Consider the following 19,116-nt stretch of genomic DNA (forward strand, 5'->3'; position numbering starts at 1 on the left):
CGCCGCTTTTTTCCGGCTTTTAAAAAAGCCGGAAAAGAGCGCCTAGACTGGCCCCGATCCTCCGGAAAAAGCGCCCTTTTCCGGAGGCTCTTATTCCTACTTTGAAGGAATTGCCTACTTTGAAGTAGGAATAAGAGCCTCCGGAAAAAGGCGCTTTTCCGGAGGATCGGGGCCAGTCTAGACGCTCTTTTCCGGCTTTTTTAAAAGCCGGAAAAAAGCGGCGGACATTTTTATTTAAATGCCGCGGGGGATATTTAAATCCCCTGCGGATTTCCCTACGACTAGTGAAATTTACATGCCCCTTCCGGAAAAGGGGCCAGTGTAGACGTAGCCATACAGTTTACCTTTATCTTGTACAAATGTACAGGGAATCCCTACTATAAATTGCTCTGCTATACATCCAATCGGTATTAAAGTCGTTGATGCTTGTAGGAACTGATGTGTTATAAGTTCTCCCATTCCCTGCTCTTGAGTCGTGCAAAAAACCCCAATATGTACAAATGAAAGTCGGCTGCAGGAAAAAAATTCCCTGCTTTAACTTGTTTCGCTGTAAGTCCAAGTTCTTTGGAACATATCTTAGACTTATAGCGTGGACAGCCTGTAGATGTAGATCTAGGGAGACCCTCAGAGTCTACTTTAAATGGATTTTGCTCCCATTGTCTAATTCCATAATTCTTAGTACAATCAAATTGACTAGAGGAAGGTGACATTTTCTGTAGAGAGAGAGAGGCAGGTTTTTAATATTTCTCTTTTATAGGCCGTGGTAATGCTTTCAAAAGTTGAGGGACAATGCTTCTTTGAAATGAGGACTGCACAATAATGGCTAAGTGAATGGTTGCTATAGCTGTTGGCAGGGCCGGCCTGAGCCATTTTGGCACCCTGGGCACACAGCACCGCCCTCAGGTGCTTGGCGCGTGTGCGGGCCACTCCCCACCCGGGGCGGGCTGCGCTTGGTTGTGCAGGCCGTGACCGTGGGGGGAAGGGTGCTGCTGGCTGACGCCACGGGGTGGGGGAGCTGGTGCTGCGGAAGCCGGGTGTGCGGCGCCTGATGGCAGCTATAAAGGACTCTGCACGCCCCTTACAGCTGCCCTCAGGCGCCCCCCATCAGTTGGCGGCCTTGGCTGTTGGGGGATTGTTTGTGTGGAGTTTGAGCATTTCAAAAACAAAATCTTTTGTTTGCTTGGTTGGAATTTTTATTTAGAAAATGCTGGAGGCGTGTTTTTTGTAACTCCTATTGCTCTTAACCTTACAACTTCATCGTAAATCAAAGCAACCTTAATTAGATATATGTTTTAAACCCTGCTAATAGAATTTGGAGGATGGATTATATTGTGATTTTAGCATTGTCAATTTAATCACTCTGGTCATAGCCTGAGAACAGAATTGAGCTTTCCAGTAGGACAGCGTTTCTCAAACTGTAGACTTCCAGGGGGGTTGTGAGCAACTTAGAGGGGGGTCGCAGCTGGATTTGGTTTTTCATTTGTGACCCCTCTTCCCCAGGCCATGAAGAGCAGCAGGGCGGCAGAAGGCAGCCTCCAGCAAGATGTGCAGCATGGCTGGGGCCGCGGGACTCCAACAGTGTCACTTAGCTGCAGGAGGAGGCAAGGCAATGAGAGAGTGGGGCTGGTGCCTGTGCATGGTTGCCAGGCAACTGAACGCTTTCCCAGCTGGGAGAGGGCGGTGTCCCTCAGGCAGTGGGCGGGGGGATTGGGTCGGGGCAGAGGACCTGGAGGTAAATAAGGGCACATGGGGGGAGAGGGGAGAGAGAGAGAGAACCGAAGGGACAGGGAGCTGAAAAGAGGCACAGTGGAGAAAGAGATGGGGGGAAGGAGCCTGCAGGGGGAAAGGGTGTTGAGGACTGCAAACACCTTAAAGGAACCCCAGGAGGGCAAGGAATCTGGTGAGAAGGGGGGAGGAAGCGACCCAGGGCAGCGAGGGTGGTGGTGGGGTCACAAATTCATTTAGCATTTTAGGGGGTCGTGGTATCACAGAGTTTGAGAACCCCTTCAGTAGGATGTTAATCCACAAACGGTGGTGGAAATTTGCAGTCTCCTATCCTTGTGGGTGGTGTGTGAAACCTTGCTTTTCACCTCTCTATGCCAGCAGGATACCTGCCCTATCTTAACACTTGAGCTAGGGATGTGGGTGGAAGAGAAGGCCTTCTAAAATTTAATTTACCTTTGATAATCTCGAAGCAGATTTCTGATTGAACATGAGAACATTGAATTGATATATCAGGTGGATCTATGTACAGGTTTTGATCCTTTTTATGATTTTCTTTGTTAAAGGTCTGAGATTTACTCAGTCAACTTGACTAGTCTTAGCAATGATGCAAAGTAGCTGGTAGGGAAGCAGGAAGGCCAGTATGTGTGTCTCATTGTGCTCATACACCAAACCCTGAAAATGCTAGGTACACTTGAGACTGTTCTTCCCAAGGGATGCCAAAGCATTGTTATTCAGGAGACACTTGAGGATTACATCTCTAAAGTGAGCTTTGGGGCATGTTATTAGATGAAAGTGACCAGGCATAGTGTGTAAAAAGGCTATCCTAATTAATCTTTTTGTCATTCCTGTCTGTAACATACTAAAGGCTCTTGATAGAATGTGAAGGCATTGACGTAGTGTTGGTGATGGTGTTTTGGTTCTTACAAGTTTATCAAAGTTGTTTGAGGACTCAGACTACAGAAACATGAACAGGAAAGTAAATTATGGGTTTTGTTCTTACATTGTGGAAGAGATAACTACATTTTTGTATTGTTTAGTTAGAATTAACCAAGGTCCACATAAAGTTGATAGCTTCTTGACTTAATTCATAAAGGGGAGATTCTGCAAAGGAGAGCCCTTTCATGTGGCTCATACTCACATGAAAACATTGGTAACTACTTCCAGCAAGATGGACCTGTTATATATATGCAATGATTTGCAGAGGGAAATAGGTGCTTTAAAGTATTATGGGCTCAAATGATTATTTTTGGCAGGGAGGGGAATCTTATTATTTAACATTAGTGTCCACTTGGTGCTAGTCACTTTCCAAATGACAAGGAACTCACGATGTTAGCTTTGTTTTCCCTGCAGGCAGAGTTACGCACATATGCCTATCCTTTAATGTAGTACTTTAAATACCAGAGGGAAATAAAATGCAGATAATTGTTTTGAACATGGGAGTTGGAGGGGCAAGTTTGTTTCAGTGCTGTCTTCAACAATATTTGTTCCTCTTGGGTCTGAAAGGCACAGGCCATACAAATGTATTTGAAGCTTCCAAGATGTAGAAGAAATAAAATATATGATACAATATTTTGGTAATGTCTACAGTGATCCAAAAAGTTTAGGGGAAAATTATGAAGATCTTCCTGATTTAAAAGTGACAAATCCTATAAAATATTTAACAGATTGTGATTTGCGGTTAAAGCCTGTTTAGGTTGTGTTGGATTGGTTGCTTGCAAGATTAGCTTAACAAGATAAGTTTGATTATTATGGAATTGCTCAGCAGAAAAATCTCTCAAATGTGTATCTATCAAACTGAGTATGTATCAAACAATTTTTTTCAGCCTATAGTAAAGCATAATGGAAGGAGAAAAACGTGAAATTGGGAGCAAAGATGTGGTTACATCTATGCTTTATAAAGGTTTCAGTAAATCTTTTATTCTATCTCTGTTGGCCCTGATCCTTCACTGAACTCTGTTCATTAGAGTAGAGCAGTGGTCACCGACCAGTAGCTTGGGATCTACCGGTAGATCTTGGAGCCTCTGACAGGTGATCCTGACTGGTTTGGCCAAGAGGCTATCAAGTGCCTGCACTTCAGCTGCCGCTCCTCCCACTGCTGCTCATCTCCTGCCCTTTGCCTTGGAGTTGTCCCCTCAGGAGCCTCCTACTTTCTGTGCATGGCAGGTGGGGGAGGAGAGGTTCCCCCTCTCCCACCGTGCATCCTATCTCCAGGACTTGAAATGGGGTTTGCTGGCTGCTTTTGGAAGTGGTGCAGGGACAGGACAGGGGTGAGCCTGCCCTTGCTCCACTGCACCCAGGAGTCACTTGAGGTAAGAAGTGCCCAGCTGGTGCCCACCCCAGTCATGAACTCCCTCCTGCACCTCTAGCCCTGAACAGCCCTGCATCCAAATGCCCTCTCAGTTCCTGAACCTAGAACCCCCTCCAACACCCCAACTGCCTGCCCCAAACTCCGCTCAGAGTCCCTCTCCCACTCCAAATCCCTTAATCCAAGATCAGAGCCTTCCCCTGCCTGGTGAAAGTGAGGGAGGGTCAAGATGGAGTGACCAGGGGTGGGGCCTTGGAGAAGGGGCACGAAGGAGGTAGGGCAAGGGGATCTGAGGTAGATCTTGGATTGCATTTAAATGCAAAAAGTGATCTCAGGCAAAAAAAGGTTGGAGACCACTGGAGTAGAGAAACATGTTTTCTCCCAACATGTAAAAATTCATAATCAGTTTGCAAATCACATTTTTTAAATATTTATTTTCTCTCTCCTGTGTTTGATTGTTTTACTTTCAGTTTAAAAACAAATAACTTTCCAATAGGCATTCCCTGACATAAATCTAAATATTACCTTGCTGCATGTATTTTGTGAAGTACATGAATATAAACAATACTTTGCAACAAAAATTGAATGGTTACGCTTGAATTGAAGGAACATATACTGAAACTGGAATAATAAAGATTAGCACAGCCCCCTGGTGAAAAGATAACACATGTACTAACAAGTGGTACATGTTGAGTAGTTCAGAGCCAGTTTTGTTCAGTTTCTGTCAAGTATCATGTGACTTGTTTGTATGGAAAGACTTATCAGAAGGAGATCTACTGTCTGAAGTGGACACCCTTGCTTTTTTACATATTGCCATCTAACTCCCACAATGTCTCTATTTCTCCTCTTAAACATGGTCACAGGAACATCAGCAGATTCATTTGGCAAAACAAAAAACTCACATCTAAATGGAATACTTTTGTTGGCCCAAAGTGGAAAATGGAGAGGCAGTATTGGCTTGCCTAAATTTAATAGTGACCACTGAGCAGCTTTGCTTCAGAACTTTCCATGTGGTCCTTGCACCAGGGGATGAAGTTGTTCTGTCATCAGATAATCTTTCATAATATCCTTTTGCTTCCTCATCTTAACAGCTTTAGTCTACAGTGATGCAGCTTTAGTTTTCTCTCTGTTTGCATCCAAACTACAGGGTAACCCTTAGGGGGATACAAAAGAATATTGGAGTGGGCAGTGTGACGGGGCCTGAGCTCACCTCCCCAAAGCTTGGTGAGGTAGTGTCACCGAGCTTGGCTTTGGCCCAACCCAGCTTTTCCTTTGCACCCCCTCTCTCCCCAGGCCATCTCCTCTCCTCTCACATCCCCAGTTCTGCCCCCAACTCCACCATGAGCCCAAATTCCACTGCTGAGGAAGCCTGGGGGGGGGGGGGGGCAGGGCAATGGACAGATTCCATTACTGGTAAATGGGATGAGTGCGTGACAGGCAATGTTTGGGCAGCATGTCTCTAAACTCTTAGGAGAAGTGTATAACGGTGTGCTCTAGGAGCTCAGGTTAAGGATCTTGTCAATAGTAGTATCAAATTGTGCCTTCTGTTCTAAAGGGGAAAATATTAGTATGGAAGATACAAAAAAAATTACATGTTGAAAAGTTCCTCCTTTTCTAGATACTAAAATTCTACAACTTGCCTGCAGTATTCTGAGTAAAACTGAAATTGTGTGTATAGCTGTCTTTTTTGTAACTCTTCAAATAGCACCATCAGAGTCTTTGTTTTGCATATATATGGGAGGGAGGGGTTACTTGTATTCTACAAAAATAACTATGGGACGGACCCCCTGAGAGAATAATTTACATTCACCAAATCTGATAAAATGATTGTACGGGGGGGAGAAATATATTCCTCTATAGTAGGAGTGGGGAACCTTTTTTGGATCAGAGGCCACTAACCCACAGAAAAATTAGTCGGGGGCTGCACACAAGAGTAAAGCAAAAACGTGGCACCCAACTGAGGAGGAGACAGACACTCCCCACATTCCTCTTGCACACCAGAGCTTAGTAGGGCCCAGCCTAGTAGATTTTCTGTGTTCCATCCCCGTGGTGGGGAAGTGGGAGGACTGGAGCTCCAGCACTGGCTCCATGCAGGGGGGACTCTGAGCCTTGGCCTCCAGGCCTGAAGTTCCCCACCCCCCAGCTCTATAGGATTTACAGTATATTACTCCTTCCTGTTCCCATGCAGTCAGCTCCACAGACATTTTCCCTCTTCTGTCAGAAGGGCTGGGGCCAGTACAAATGACATGGAAGAGTAAAAGATGAACAGCTGTATACGGTACTATGTAGCACTTTAAAGACTAACAAGATGGTTTATTAGGTGATGAGCTTTTGTGGGCCAGACCCACTTCCTCAGATCAATATGTGGAAGAAAATTGGCACAACCATAAATACCAAAGTGATACAAATCAAAAAAAGTGAACGCATGTGAAATTGACAAAACAAAATTTTAGAACAGAGTGGCGGTGAGGGGAGGGGAAGGTAAGTTTCTGTGAGGTAGTGACATACGGGTGATAATTGGGGAAGCAAATTTCCCCTATTATCACCCCTATGTCAATACCTCACAGAAACTTACCTTCCCGTCCCCTCACCCCCACTCTGTTCTAAAATTTTGTTTTGTCAGTTTCACATGCGTTCACTTTTTTTGATTTGTATCACTTTGGTATTTATGGTTGTGCCGATTTTCGTCCACATATTGATCTGAGGAAGTGGGTCTGGCCCACGAAAGCTCATCGCCTAATAAACATCTTGTTAGTCTTTAAAGTGCTACCTAGTTCTATCTTTTGTTTCAGCTACACCAGACTAACATGGCTGCATCTCTATAGCTGTATACAGTGTGATCACAAAAAGCACTAATCAATAGTTTGCTTTTTAAAAACGAAATAGATACTTGATTTTTAAATAAAATCAGTAACAGCCAAAGAACAAATTGTCTGATACCTAAAAAGGAACAGGTTTTGAAGTTTTTTGTTTTATCCTGTTATAATAATCAGTTCTCAGAAACTCTTGGTATGTGCCCATACATTATCTCAACACCTTTCTGACTCTGTTGACATTTCTCTACCTTGTCAGTTCCAGCTTGCAGGGGTGCAAAACTTCAACACTTCAGGGGTCTGAGACTGAATAAACGTCTTTGCTCAGTTCAAGTGCTTTCGTACTCTTACTAGCATCTGCCAGTAGAGGGAGCATCACTAGAGCTACTTACAAGGATCCGTGGTTATTGTAAAGAAGCTGCAGAATTAGGAGCTGCTACAGGGCTTCTTTTTCTGCTCTGGGAGAGCTCTGGTTGCATTGGCAATTGGAGGAAGAGGAGGAGGAGAAGACTGTTTAGGAAAGGAATGATCAGTGCCTGCCTATAAGTAGCCTGAAAGTACCAGAGCATTCCCTGAAGTCATAGGAGCAGTAGCAAATAACCAGGAAGAGAAGCATTCCAGGAAGAGTAGAATGCACCCTAGCAAGGGACCTGTGGTACCCAGCTAGTTTTCTGACTAAAATAAGATCATCTAGCAAGGTTGTGGGAGGAACTGTGGTGGCGGGCAGTTTTGAAGAATAAAACTACCTATTTTTTCCTAAGAAGTAACCTTAAAATACTGTGCTGTTGATGTGCATGCATAAATTTAGCTAATGCTAATTAATGAGTTGTATGCTTTAAGGCAGGGTTTCCCAACCTATGGGTCGGGACCCAAATATGGGTCTCCATTACATTTCAAAAGGGTCGCCAAGTGTCTCCCCAGGTGGCTCTGCCCCCTCGCCTCCCCCCGTTTTTTAATTTCTTGGGTCACCAAGTCGTCTTGAATTGTCAAAATGGGTTCCTATCTGGAAAAGGTTGGGAACCGCTGTTTTAAGGGAATACACTCTTTAACTACAAAGGTGAAATCATTGCAGTAAATATACATTTAATCTCTAAATTTTGGTTATGTATATAAAAGTAGTCTGTCCACGTTGGAAACTGTAATGGAAAAAGTTATACCACAACATGTGTGTATATACTGCCAGCTGAAGAGAGTTCACATGATTTAACAGTGGAGGCAATAGAACAGCAGTGTTCACATTGTGGGTTGGGACCAATGTTCTCTCTAATCTTTTCCATACATCTGTGGAATAAATTTTATGTGCACCATTACATGTGGAAATGTGCATTGCCAGTAGAAACAAAACAACTTAGCTTTAGGTGTTCTGCTAATCAGCTGAGTGAGATTTGAACCTTTCTCAAGTGGCTATAAAAGCGAACAGCTTACAGGGAACACTGGTTGAGACGCCATATTAATATGGTCGCCATGGCCACCATTACACTTGTTGGGATCCAGGACTGAAGCTTGAGCTCCAACTCCACCTTGCCGGGCTCAGGCTGCATCTCCCTTTCCCACCACTCCAGGGTCATGTAATAATTTTGTTGTCAAAAGGGGGTTACTGCATTGAAGCTTAAGAACCCCTGCCGTACTTTATTCCTTCCAGTGGAAATAGCTTATTTTACTTCCATAGTGATAGGGTAGGCAGATAAACTGTGTAAAAAGAGTCAGAGCAAGTAGATTGAAAACCACTAGCTGATTTTGAATTTTAAATTATTGGTCTAATACGTTTTTATGTAAGAGAGTCCATTATTATAAATAATATAACTTCCTATTCTTTGATTCTTTTGTAATAAAGTGTGTATGTTTGAGCTGTTTTCTTAGTACTTGAGATAATTTATTCCAACTCTCCAGTACTTTATTAACAAGATTATGGCAATGTATATAGCAAACTTTGTACTGTGCACGTAGGGGAGCTGAAGGAAGACTTGTCTTCAAGAGCTCTTAATCAAGCATCAGAATGATTATGAAATTCTTCCAACCTGGTGGTTCTGTTGTCCTTTGTTTCTTTATTCCATAGATTTCCTTCTCATGCTGCTCTGAATGAGGAGTTTCTCCTTTGTAAGGATGTTGCCTGCAGGATTCCCTACTGGCTATGGTACTTTGGCACCCAACTGCATAGAATCAAACTGTTGACAAATATATAGTTGCAAACCAACACTTTATGCACTAGGTGATTATTGGCTATAGTGACAGTTTGAATATTAAAAACTTCAGAGGGGTAACTGAGTTAGTCTGTAACAGGAAAAACTTAAAAAACAACAAATAGTCTAGTAGCACCTTAAAGACTAACAAAACATGTAGATGGTACCATCTTCATGTTTGGTTAGTCTTTAAGGTGCTACTAGACTATTCATTGTTTTAAAATTTTGAATATAGTTAGTGTTCAGAGTGCTTGATACAGCTCAGGTCTAGTATAGGGATGTAGGGGTATGTCTACACTAGCTCCTTAATTCGAGCTAGGTATGCAAATGAGGCAACCGGAGTTGCAAAGGAAGCCCGGGATTTAAATATCCCGGGCTTTATTTGCATGTTCCCGTCCGGTTGCCATTTTGAAATTTCACTAGCCCGAACTCACTGCCGCACAGCTACACGTGGCAGTGAAACGTTAATTCGAACTAAGTCCTCAGTTCAAATTAACTGTTATTCCTCATTGCAGGAGGAGTAACAGTTAATCCGAACTAAGGTCTTAGTTTGGATTAACTTCTGACTGCCGCGTGTAGCTGCAGGCAGTCAATTCGAACTAAGGGGATTTTAAAATGGCACCCGCCAGGGAACATATTTAAATCCCGGGCTTCATTTGCAAGTTCGAATGCCTACATTAGCCACCCTAGTTCAAACTAGGGGGCTAGTGTAGACATATCCTAGGTGACTAGTTGCTTCCCTCTTCTCCCCCCCCCCCCCCCCCCCACTGCCCTCTATCAGAAAGAGGCAGCGGCGGGAGGGAGAGGAGGGGGTGCTATGGGGAGCCAGCTTAAAAGCCAGTTCCCTCTTCTAGCTCCAGTTTAGTGGGAGGGGGCAGAGGTACAGTGCAGTGTTCCACCTTTGAAATGTGCAAGAGTCCCTGATGAGGCTCTTGTATATTTCAAAGCGGAAGCACTGCATGGAGCCTGCCGCCAGTGGTGGACTCTGTCGCCCCAGTCTCAGTGCCACGTTTCAATCTTTGAAATGCACAAGCGCCCCATCAACTGTTCAATTAGTTGATTTATCTAATTTTAACATCTCTAGTCCAGTAGCCTTATTATGCCCTGAATAATTGTAAAACTTTACCTGATTTTTGGCCTCAGAATCAATACTGTAGGATTAGAAATAAATTATCTTCATTGCTAATTGAAAGACAGTGGATGATAGCATATGTTATTCAAAATGGTTTAAGTTTATTATTGAAGAAAATGAAGACTAGATAACACTGGTAAAATACAAACCTAGTGTAAGTAGCTATTGTACAATTCATATCACTGCTTCTGCAGTTTAATTATGACCTTCTAAAATTCCTTGATTTGGTTCCTGGGTATCACCTCAGCTTAGACTCTCTGCTACTTTAATAGTATTATGATGAATGCATTTTTATTAATTTGTTTTCTGGTAGTTCCTAAATGCCCCAAATCAGGATCAGTACTCTATTGTACTGGCACTGTACACAACTAATGAGAAACAGTCCGTGCCCCAAATTGCTTACAATCTTAACAGAAAAGCTAGACAAATGTGAGGAGAAATGTAGCATAGAGGAAGCAGAATGATGGCTTGTAAACACCATGCTGTTTTTTGGTTTCTGTTTTTTTAAGTTTTCCTTTTAAAAAGTATATGTAGTAGCTCACTGTGTGATCCGGGAGATTGGATAAGTTACTAGAGCATAAAAGTGAACAAGCATAAGGGAATGATGGAAGGGAATATGGTGAGCATAAAGAGTAAAGTTGCAGCAGAGAGACTATGAAGAAAGGATTGATGTGGTTTGAAGAAAATATTTTCTTCCTTGCTCATTGTTGCGGATTGCAGGACATGTTCATAATCAAAATAAACTTTTTTTGGGGGTGGAGAAAGAAGAGAATTGGTAAGAATTTTTGGAACTTCCTGGTAAAGGTGCTGCTTCAGATCTAGACTAATGGAGTCTCTAGGCTTCACAGGGCTGACTCGACCTGCAGTTTGTCTCCCAAATCAGAGTGGCTAGGGTCGGGTAGGAATGTGAGCCTGGAACACTGGATGTGGAAGGACCCTGGAAGGGGAACCCCACTTTGTCTTGGCATAGTGAGCAGCACAACTCCTGTTGAATTTTGTTCTAAAAATGTGCTGTAGAATCAGTCAGAATTTCTTTTATTACAGCTCTTTCAGTTAAGTGGTCTGCCAGTATTTGACCTGAAAAAAAGAGGACTTTTGCAACAGTGGTCATCAAAATTAGTTTGCCCAAATTAAAATGGAAAGAAGATGCTAATGTTTGAAGTAAACTAGTTTGCAAAAGGAGAACATTGGCCTGAACAAATGCACTTTAATTCTTAATTGATTTGTTTAGTGCCTGCTCTGTTTGAAATTCATTCAGGTTTTAAATTTATACTTTGAAGTTATTTAGTGAATTTGAACAAAAACACCTGCATTTGCTGTTTTAGAAACAGAAAAAATAAATTCACCCTAGCATATCAATTCTTTAGATTGTGGTGTAAGACTAACTTTGCATACTGTGGCTGTCTTGTAACAAACCAGTTCTACTAGCCAGATGCACAGAGAAACATTGGAATTAGAGTTCATCCACAAATTCAATTCATATGCTAATGGGCTCAGTGGTGATGAAGGATGGTTAGGACACTACCAACTTAACAGCCAGTGAAGGTGCACACATCTCTTTGTGTAGACTCCTGTGTCAGAAATTGACTTTGATTCTTATCTGGTTCGTTTTAACTACCCAATCTTCAGATACTTACTGAATCCTTCTAGCTCCCTGTCTCCCACCCCCTTCTTTTTCCTCTCCCCCTCTCCTATTTATTTTGGGTCTGCACATCCTAAACTCAAAACTCCTATCATTTGAAGAAGTGGGCTGTGCCCACGAAAGCTCATGATACCATCTACATGTTTTGTTAGTCTGTAAAGTGCTACCAGACCATTTGTTGTTGGTTTTTTTTGCATACTGTGTAATTAATTGCTTTAATTATAGCTTTTGGTTACTTATATCTTGCATTTTCTGAATTATATATTTCAGAATACCATGTTAGCTTAAGTCAGCCAGCACTTCGCTGTTGGTGTCTTCTTTCTTTGCCTTTACCAGTTAGATAACTTGTACTATAACTGAAAAATCTCCCAACAGGTTTTACAATTTCTAATTGTACAGATACTTTGGTGAAAGAAAGAGGTATATGGGAGATAGAATGCTGGGAAACCTGTTTCAAAATTTCTTCTACATTTGAACTCTTAAATTTCTTTTACCTCCCTCCCCTTTCTGTTTTGCAGCCATAGACCTTTTGTATGGGGGTATATACTGCTTTATGTGTCAAGATTACATATACGACAAAGACATGGAACAAATTGCCAAAGAGGAACAACGGAAGGCTTGGAAATTACAAGGTTTGGTTTTCCCACCTGAATTTCGTTTATTTGTTTTTAATCATAGCTGTCCCTCCCATTTGTCAATGGCAAAAACCAGTAAGGGGAAGAGAGAGATCTTTAGGGATAGTAGTGCAGATTGTGGGAGACACAGATATATAGATATTGCTGTCCGGAAGCTAGACTGTTAGTTTAATATGTGCATCACACTAAATTATAACAAAATTTTATTTTTTAATTATAATATAAAATCCTCTATCATGATCATGGACAACTTACCCTAATGTCATCAGAGTGAGATCTGCATCAGGTTGAAAATGTAACAATCTACCTCTTAGACTATCTTAGGTATCTCAGGCAAGAAATCTGTTCCCCTCACATGAAATGCCACCTTTGTTTGTGATTTTTTTTATAGACTGTGACAGCTTACATACACACACCCATCTTCTTATTGTACACATAGTATATGTGTAAAGATATTTACACACAAATATATGTACACACATTTGTTTTGTTATTCAGTTTGCTTTCCCTAATTTTTTCTTTTTTAGCCTTCACCCCAACAGTGGTTTCTCACTACCAGTGTACAATGACAGGTAAGAGGCGTGGGCTGGCGACGCACCTCACTAACAAGCGTCCCTTTGCTGATTACTTGCCATGTTAGACATGAATCATGGTTGAGTGCCAGTTTTATAATGCAGATTGTTTTCCTCTTATTAGTATATGTTCCAGGGATCCAATAAGAATTATGAACTAAATATTGCATATCCTTCCCTTGATTGAGCTACTCCAAAGCAAATATTTTCCTTTTTTGGAGGGGAGAATGAATAGAGATTCTCTGAGTAGTGTTAAAGGGTCTCTGGTGGAAGCTTAACATCTTCCATTTTCAGTAGTTTCAAAAAATGTTTTTTCTTAAAGTGGAGAAGTCTGTATTTGAAGGCAGACTTTATATCTAATTATACACTGCTCTTAACAAATCTAAGGCATCCCTTTCCCATGTGACAAACCTAGCCAGGGGCTGGCATGCAAATATAAAATTTGCACCCTCAATTTAAGACATTTTAAAATTATAATATAAAATTCTCTTTTTGCCCCTTATGCTAGCATATTTTGAAGCAGTTCAGTCAGAGGAAGGAAAGGTAGTAGAGGATCTTAGAACAAGAAAATCATGGCATGAAATGCTTTCCTGCAAAGTATTTTGTTGCAATTATCTGGGAAAGTATTTTAAACCTTGCATTTAGTCTATGCTCCTCTATCTTTAATAACTCCACAAATCTGTTTAAAATTTGCTGACTTGAGCCCAAGAATTAATTAACTACAAGAGCAAAACAGTTGCTCAGGAAATAAGAATTTTATGGACTTTTCCTCTCCTTCACCTTGATGAGTAAATTCAAAGAATATTTTCTTAAATTTCACTGTCTCCTGGAACAGTAGCTCTATACAGGCAGTCCCTGGGTTACGTACAAGATAGGGACTGTAGGTTTGTTCTTAAGTTGAATTTGTATGTAAGTTGGAACTGGTACATATTGTAGGGGAAACTCTAGCCAAACATTACTCCAGAGCTCAGTTTTATTCTCCCACACCTCACTTCCCTCAGTCCTTTATTCTCAAGCTGAGGTGTCTGATGAGAAAAGCCGCTCCGCGTCTCCCTGGTCTGCTGGGGGGGGGGGGGGGGGGGCGCTAGCTTCGCATCTCCCTGGTCTGCTGGGGGGAAGCAGCTAGTGCGGGGTTGCCTCACCCCGTTTGTAAGTAGGGATCATGTAACCCGGGGACTGCCTGTACTTTCTGACCCAAGACACACCAGTCTGTCTTCCAACAGACATTAGTGTCTATAGAATAGTTGAGAGAGAATTATGTACCACATTTTCAGACCTAGAGTCTGAATCAGTGATCTAAATGGGTAATAAACTGTTAAGATATAAAATGTAGCTACTTCTGTACGTGAATTTACGTTACAATAATATACAGTATAGATATTTTCTTTAAAGCTGTGACATAGGATTTTCCATTTAAAGTGTTTAATTTTGTAACTTTCCTTTGTGATGCAATTTACGTATCAGAAATTTTGTTGAGGAAGATTCAAAGCACATGTGCATTCTGGAGGGACAGTAGAGAATTGTCCTCTCACCAACAAGAACCAGAACTTTGCAGTGGTTCATGCCATTTAAAAAACAGCCGTTACAAAAAAAAAATCTCCAAATAGGATGCTAGAATTAATAATATTGCTCAGAAACTGCATGGAGACATTCAGACTCCATTGCACACTTAAATTATGAGATGGCCTTAAAAACATAGAAGTTTAAGAATAGTAAATTCACGTTTATTATTTGCCTTCTTGTTTTTGAATCTTTAGAGTTCACATTTTCAGTCTTTTCTCCACAATCATGAGGGTTAGAAACTTTTTGTTTTAAAGAAGGCTGAGATTGTAATGTAACAACATGACTCCGAGAAAAGAGTCTTTAAGAAAAACCCCAAATGTCATAAGACTTATAATTAAAATTTCTGGAGTTGGAAATACTGGAATAATATCAGAAAATATTTGAAGATAGGACGTTTTAGGTAGCCTGAACCCACAAGTCTGGCCATAGTTCAAGACTGAATCCTCAATTCTTAGATGATAGTAATGAGCAACAAAATGGTGTTAAGGCTGTAATTCTCCCTTATTTTCCAAGTACTGAATGTTTGCATATTTAATGGTGAGGAGAAGAAAATGTGTTTGGATGTTCTGTGTGTATCACCTCCTAACTAATGTTCAAAATCTGTATTTATTTGAGAATACCACAGTCATTAATCTTTTTTAATGAGTGCCTGCAAATTAGGGTTTTTAAAAAAAATTTAAAAGCAACAACCCAGTAAAGCCTCTGAAAACTTGCAGTACCTGGGTGTATGGCCATTCATTAAAATACTTAAGTAAACTGTAAACCGATTCTTGGATGGAGGTTTCAAGACCTCATACGCCAGGCTGCAAATCTAAGTCTGTTTTACAGCACCATTTTGAAAACAGTCAGTTTTTTCTCCAGTAGTCATACTGCTTCCCTTACCCATACCTGGTAATTTGTGCATGCCTTGAATTTTTCAGTCTATTTAAGGTTGTTCATATTGCAGATTTTAGTGCACCCTTCTGTGTTTTCATGCTCCCCACCCACTGTTACTGGAAAAATCTGAACCATTGCCAAAGGGAGGAATCAGTCTTTCCATGTGTTTTGAGGGGCACACCTCAATTTTCTCCTTACCTTTTATGAAAAGAATAAATGTAAAGGGAAGAGGAAGCCTTTGAATTTGCTTGCTCCAGTTCCTTTTCTCTACCGTAAACTCTAATGCTAAACAAAACTTGTGACCTTTCTAATAAGAGGTTTCCTGTAGGAGAACTGTCACACCTGTTTTGCTCTTGATGTTTGTCCTGGCATTTAACTTTGTGTATGTGTTTTTAATTACTACTTAAACAAGACTTAATTGCTTCACCCAGAATCCTACAAAGCTGTCAGATCTTTTATTTACCGTGGCTGCCTTAAAATTACTTCAGGATTCACATTTGCTATTAAGCAGTTGGATCCCAAACTGTACAAATGCTCATGCAGCGTGCTTTACTTAATGCGTGTGACTAGTTTCATTGACTCCTGTGGAACTATTCTCATGCATAGAGTTAACCCACCTTTGTGTGAACTCTTATCCAGTAAACCAATATTTGTACACATTGGATGTGTTTATTTTTTAACAGTCTTGTTAAACAAAGTTCAGTGCTTATTGACAAACTATACTAAATTGGCTTGGTCACTTTTAAATTGTAACATAACTGAATCTTGCCTGGTTTGTAACTGACCAGTCTAATAGCTGGTAATACTGAAATATTGGAAATAATATAAAATTCTGACAGTTTGCTTGCAAACCCATTTATTATAAATTAATATAGAAATATTGTGAATCTGAAAAAAAATTGTTGAAGCTGTCTATTGAAAAGCTTATTGCGAGCCAATGTTCTGTCATATGTGGACTGTCCATATGTGTGTCTCTGTAATGCTGCTTCATTCAGCATTTGCCTGTGCATACTGTGTAGTGTATTCAAAGCATTGCAGCTGTTTAATCTCCTCAATCTGTTACATGGTAATTATTTTCCCTTTTTATTTTCCTTGTTTTTTTGTTAATGCTGATCCTTGGGAATAGGGAAGGGGTGGTGTTATTTCTTGTGCTCTTTCATTAAAAATGGTCAAGTCAGAGAAAGTAGAGAACTATACATCTACATAGATGTGAACTTTGTTGTCCTCATGGATCCAAGAATGAGACCTCAGTCATTTGCTGCAGGAACCTTGAGGGTCAAGAGTAACTATGACTCAGGCATTTTGGATGTGTAACTTTTGACAGGCAGAGCTATTTCTGAAAATGAAGATCAAAGAGCTATTAAAAATGAAATATGTACCATGCAGAATGTGTAAGCCTCCAGCTACATTTGCTACATTTTCTTTTCATGTGTATGATTTATAATTTATTTTCTCTAGCACAGTACTGTTTCATCGATATGCATTCTGCACAGAATAAGATGAACTCTAATTGACTTTAATCCTCAGTTTTAGAATAGATTGCCTGTCTTTTTTTTTTTAATGCCAAAATGCTTTTGTGACTCACTATAACTGGCCTTGCATAGCAATTTTTCTCTTTGCTGCATAGAATGCTGCAGCAGCCTTTAGATGGTCAGCTCCTGGGTCTTTTGTTGTTGCTGTAGTTTTCATATTTCAGATTATACTGTAGTCATCGCTGTGTCCACAGCTAACTAGTTCTGCTGACTGCTGGCTCTCTTAACTCCCCCTTACCTTACAGTCCCTCAATAAGAGATGTTTTTGAAACATATTAGTGGGGACTTTTATTTTAAGATATTAATATATCATTTCAGCCATGGCTCTTGAGAAAATAAGATTTTTCTTTGAGCAGTGGGGAGTTAAATTTTTAAAAAATGCAGTACATCTAACTATATTTCTGGGGAATGTTTTAAGTATTCAGCCTTCATTCTACTAGAGTCTCTTTGCTATTACCCAATACTACAACAGCATTGTGAGAGTTATAGCAGCATACCCCCAAATATGTAATGAGGGAATACACTATTAAATTTCATCCAAGTCCTTTCCAATCTGCTTTGCATCTATTAAGAGTGAGTAAGACTGTAGCTGTCCAGTTGGTTGGATCTATTTTGGCTTATTTACCAAATTTGTCATTTAATTGAAGAGATATGGGGACAATTGTCTAAGTTGCCCTGTATATCAGCCAATCTGTGCTTAGCCCCAAGACATGCAGTTCTGCTAGCAGCATGACCCCTTTGAGCCTAAAGAAAATCATGAACAGTTGAAACAATAAATAACACTGGATTGGCTTTCATGCTGGGGTCCTTTTTAATTGGAGGTTTTTTCATCCATTGGTGGAAAGACTGTTACTTAGAAACAGATAGATAGGAATTCTATACAAGTAACTGCTTTTGTGTTCTTTTAGCCCATATTTATGGGAACATATTGTCAAGGTCAATTGCTGCCTTTCTGAACAGTAATAAAAAGCAAGCTGGCTATTGTAGATTTTGTATACAGAATCCAACTTAATGGACAGTGCATCACAACCTTTTCTTGAAAGTATCTTTTGAGTTGTTCTGGCTTAACAGCACCCTGAAACTTTCTTTTCATCTGCTCAGGCATTGGAGAAAAGTATTCAACATGGGAGCCAACCAAACGAGAGTTAGAATTGCTACGACACAACCCCAAGCGGAGAAAAATAACCACAAATTGCACCATAGGTAAGTTAAGGAAACAATTTCTTAGATTTCTCCACCAACTGCACTTTCAAAACCCCATTATGTTTTTCCTGCCTTTCAAGGTTTCATTGTATATTTTCATGTCGAGTGTTAAATTGTTTTTCTTTTAAAATGTATCCTGTCCTGCTAATGACCATGTGTACTGACTTCCATCCTCTCTTCTGTATAGAAGGATGTGTGTTCTGTCATTTCAGATAATGAAGATAGTGAATTTCCATAGGAGACCTTCAAAGTAGGAGACACTTAAAATCTGTGTAAAGTAGGAAATTCTATGGAAAAAAATCCCTACTGATGTACCACCAGTTTAGCTGAACTTTTAATTGACATGGTGGTAAAAATGCTGGAAGGTCCCACAACTTAATCTACATTAGCACTCCCAGTAGAGCTACCACCAAGGCAGTTGCATCAGGGGAAATTCTCTTGTTCAGGCATAGCCCAAATTTCATCATCCTTTCACTTGAGAGCTTTGGCCTTTTATCAAATGGGAGCTTTAGTCTTTTTACCAGATGGCAGCTTGGACTTCTTTCCTTCTGCTTTAGATGGTCCAGAAGAGAACAACAAAAATGATAAAAAGTTTAGAAAATCTGACTAGGAAAGAAGGTTAACAAAACTGAGTGTGTCTAGTCTTGAGAAAAGAAGATTGAGGGCACATCTAATAAGTCTTCAAAATAATCTCTGGTGTTATAAAGAGGACCATAAACTGGTGTTTTCCATGTCCACTGAAGTCAGGACAAGAAGTAATCAGCTTAGTCTGCAGTGGTAAAGATTTATGTTAATACAGGTTGAACCTCTGTGGCTGTGGTTCTCTGATCGAGCAACATCCTGGGTCCAGCAGGATCACAGACGTTTCCAGACCAGAGAGCCACAGCCACAGAGTTTGCCAGCAGTTGGAAGTTCAGCCAGAATTCAGTCTAGAGAAC

At 40.6% G+C, this 19,116-nt stretch overlaps 1 protein-coding gene across 4 annotated transcripts in view; it reads left to right on the top strand.

Annotated features, from left to right (window-relative positions):
• The window catches only part of USP22 (ubiquitin specific peptidase 22), a 205,806-nt gene that overhangs the window by 104,453 nt on the left and 82,237 nt on the right, over positions 1-19,116 (top strand). For 2 of the 4 annotated variants that reach the window (XM_075899711.2, XM_014575259.4), the window contains exons 3-5: positions 12,316-12,429; positions 12,960-13,004; positions 18,077-18,178. In XM_075899711.2, coding sequence (XP_075755826.1) covers positions 12,316-12,429; positions 12,960-13,004; positions 18,077-18,178 — 261 coding nt within the window. The remainder of the gene's footprint in view (positions 1-12,315; positions 12,430-12,959; positions 13,005-18,076; positions 18,179-19,116) is intronic. The other 2 variants (XM_075899712.2, XM_089769306.1) reach the window with 1 other exon arrangement.

Source organism: Pelodiscus sinensis, chromosome 15, assembly GCF_052426305.1.
Source record: "Pelodiscus sinensis isolate ZL-2025 chromosome 15, ASM5242630v1, whole genome shotgun sequence".
Lineage (NCBI taxonomy): Eukaryota > Metazoa > Chordata > Testudines > Trionychidae > Pelodiscus > Pelodiscus sinensis.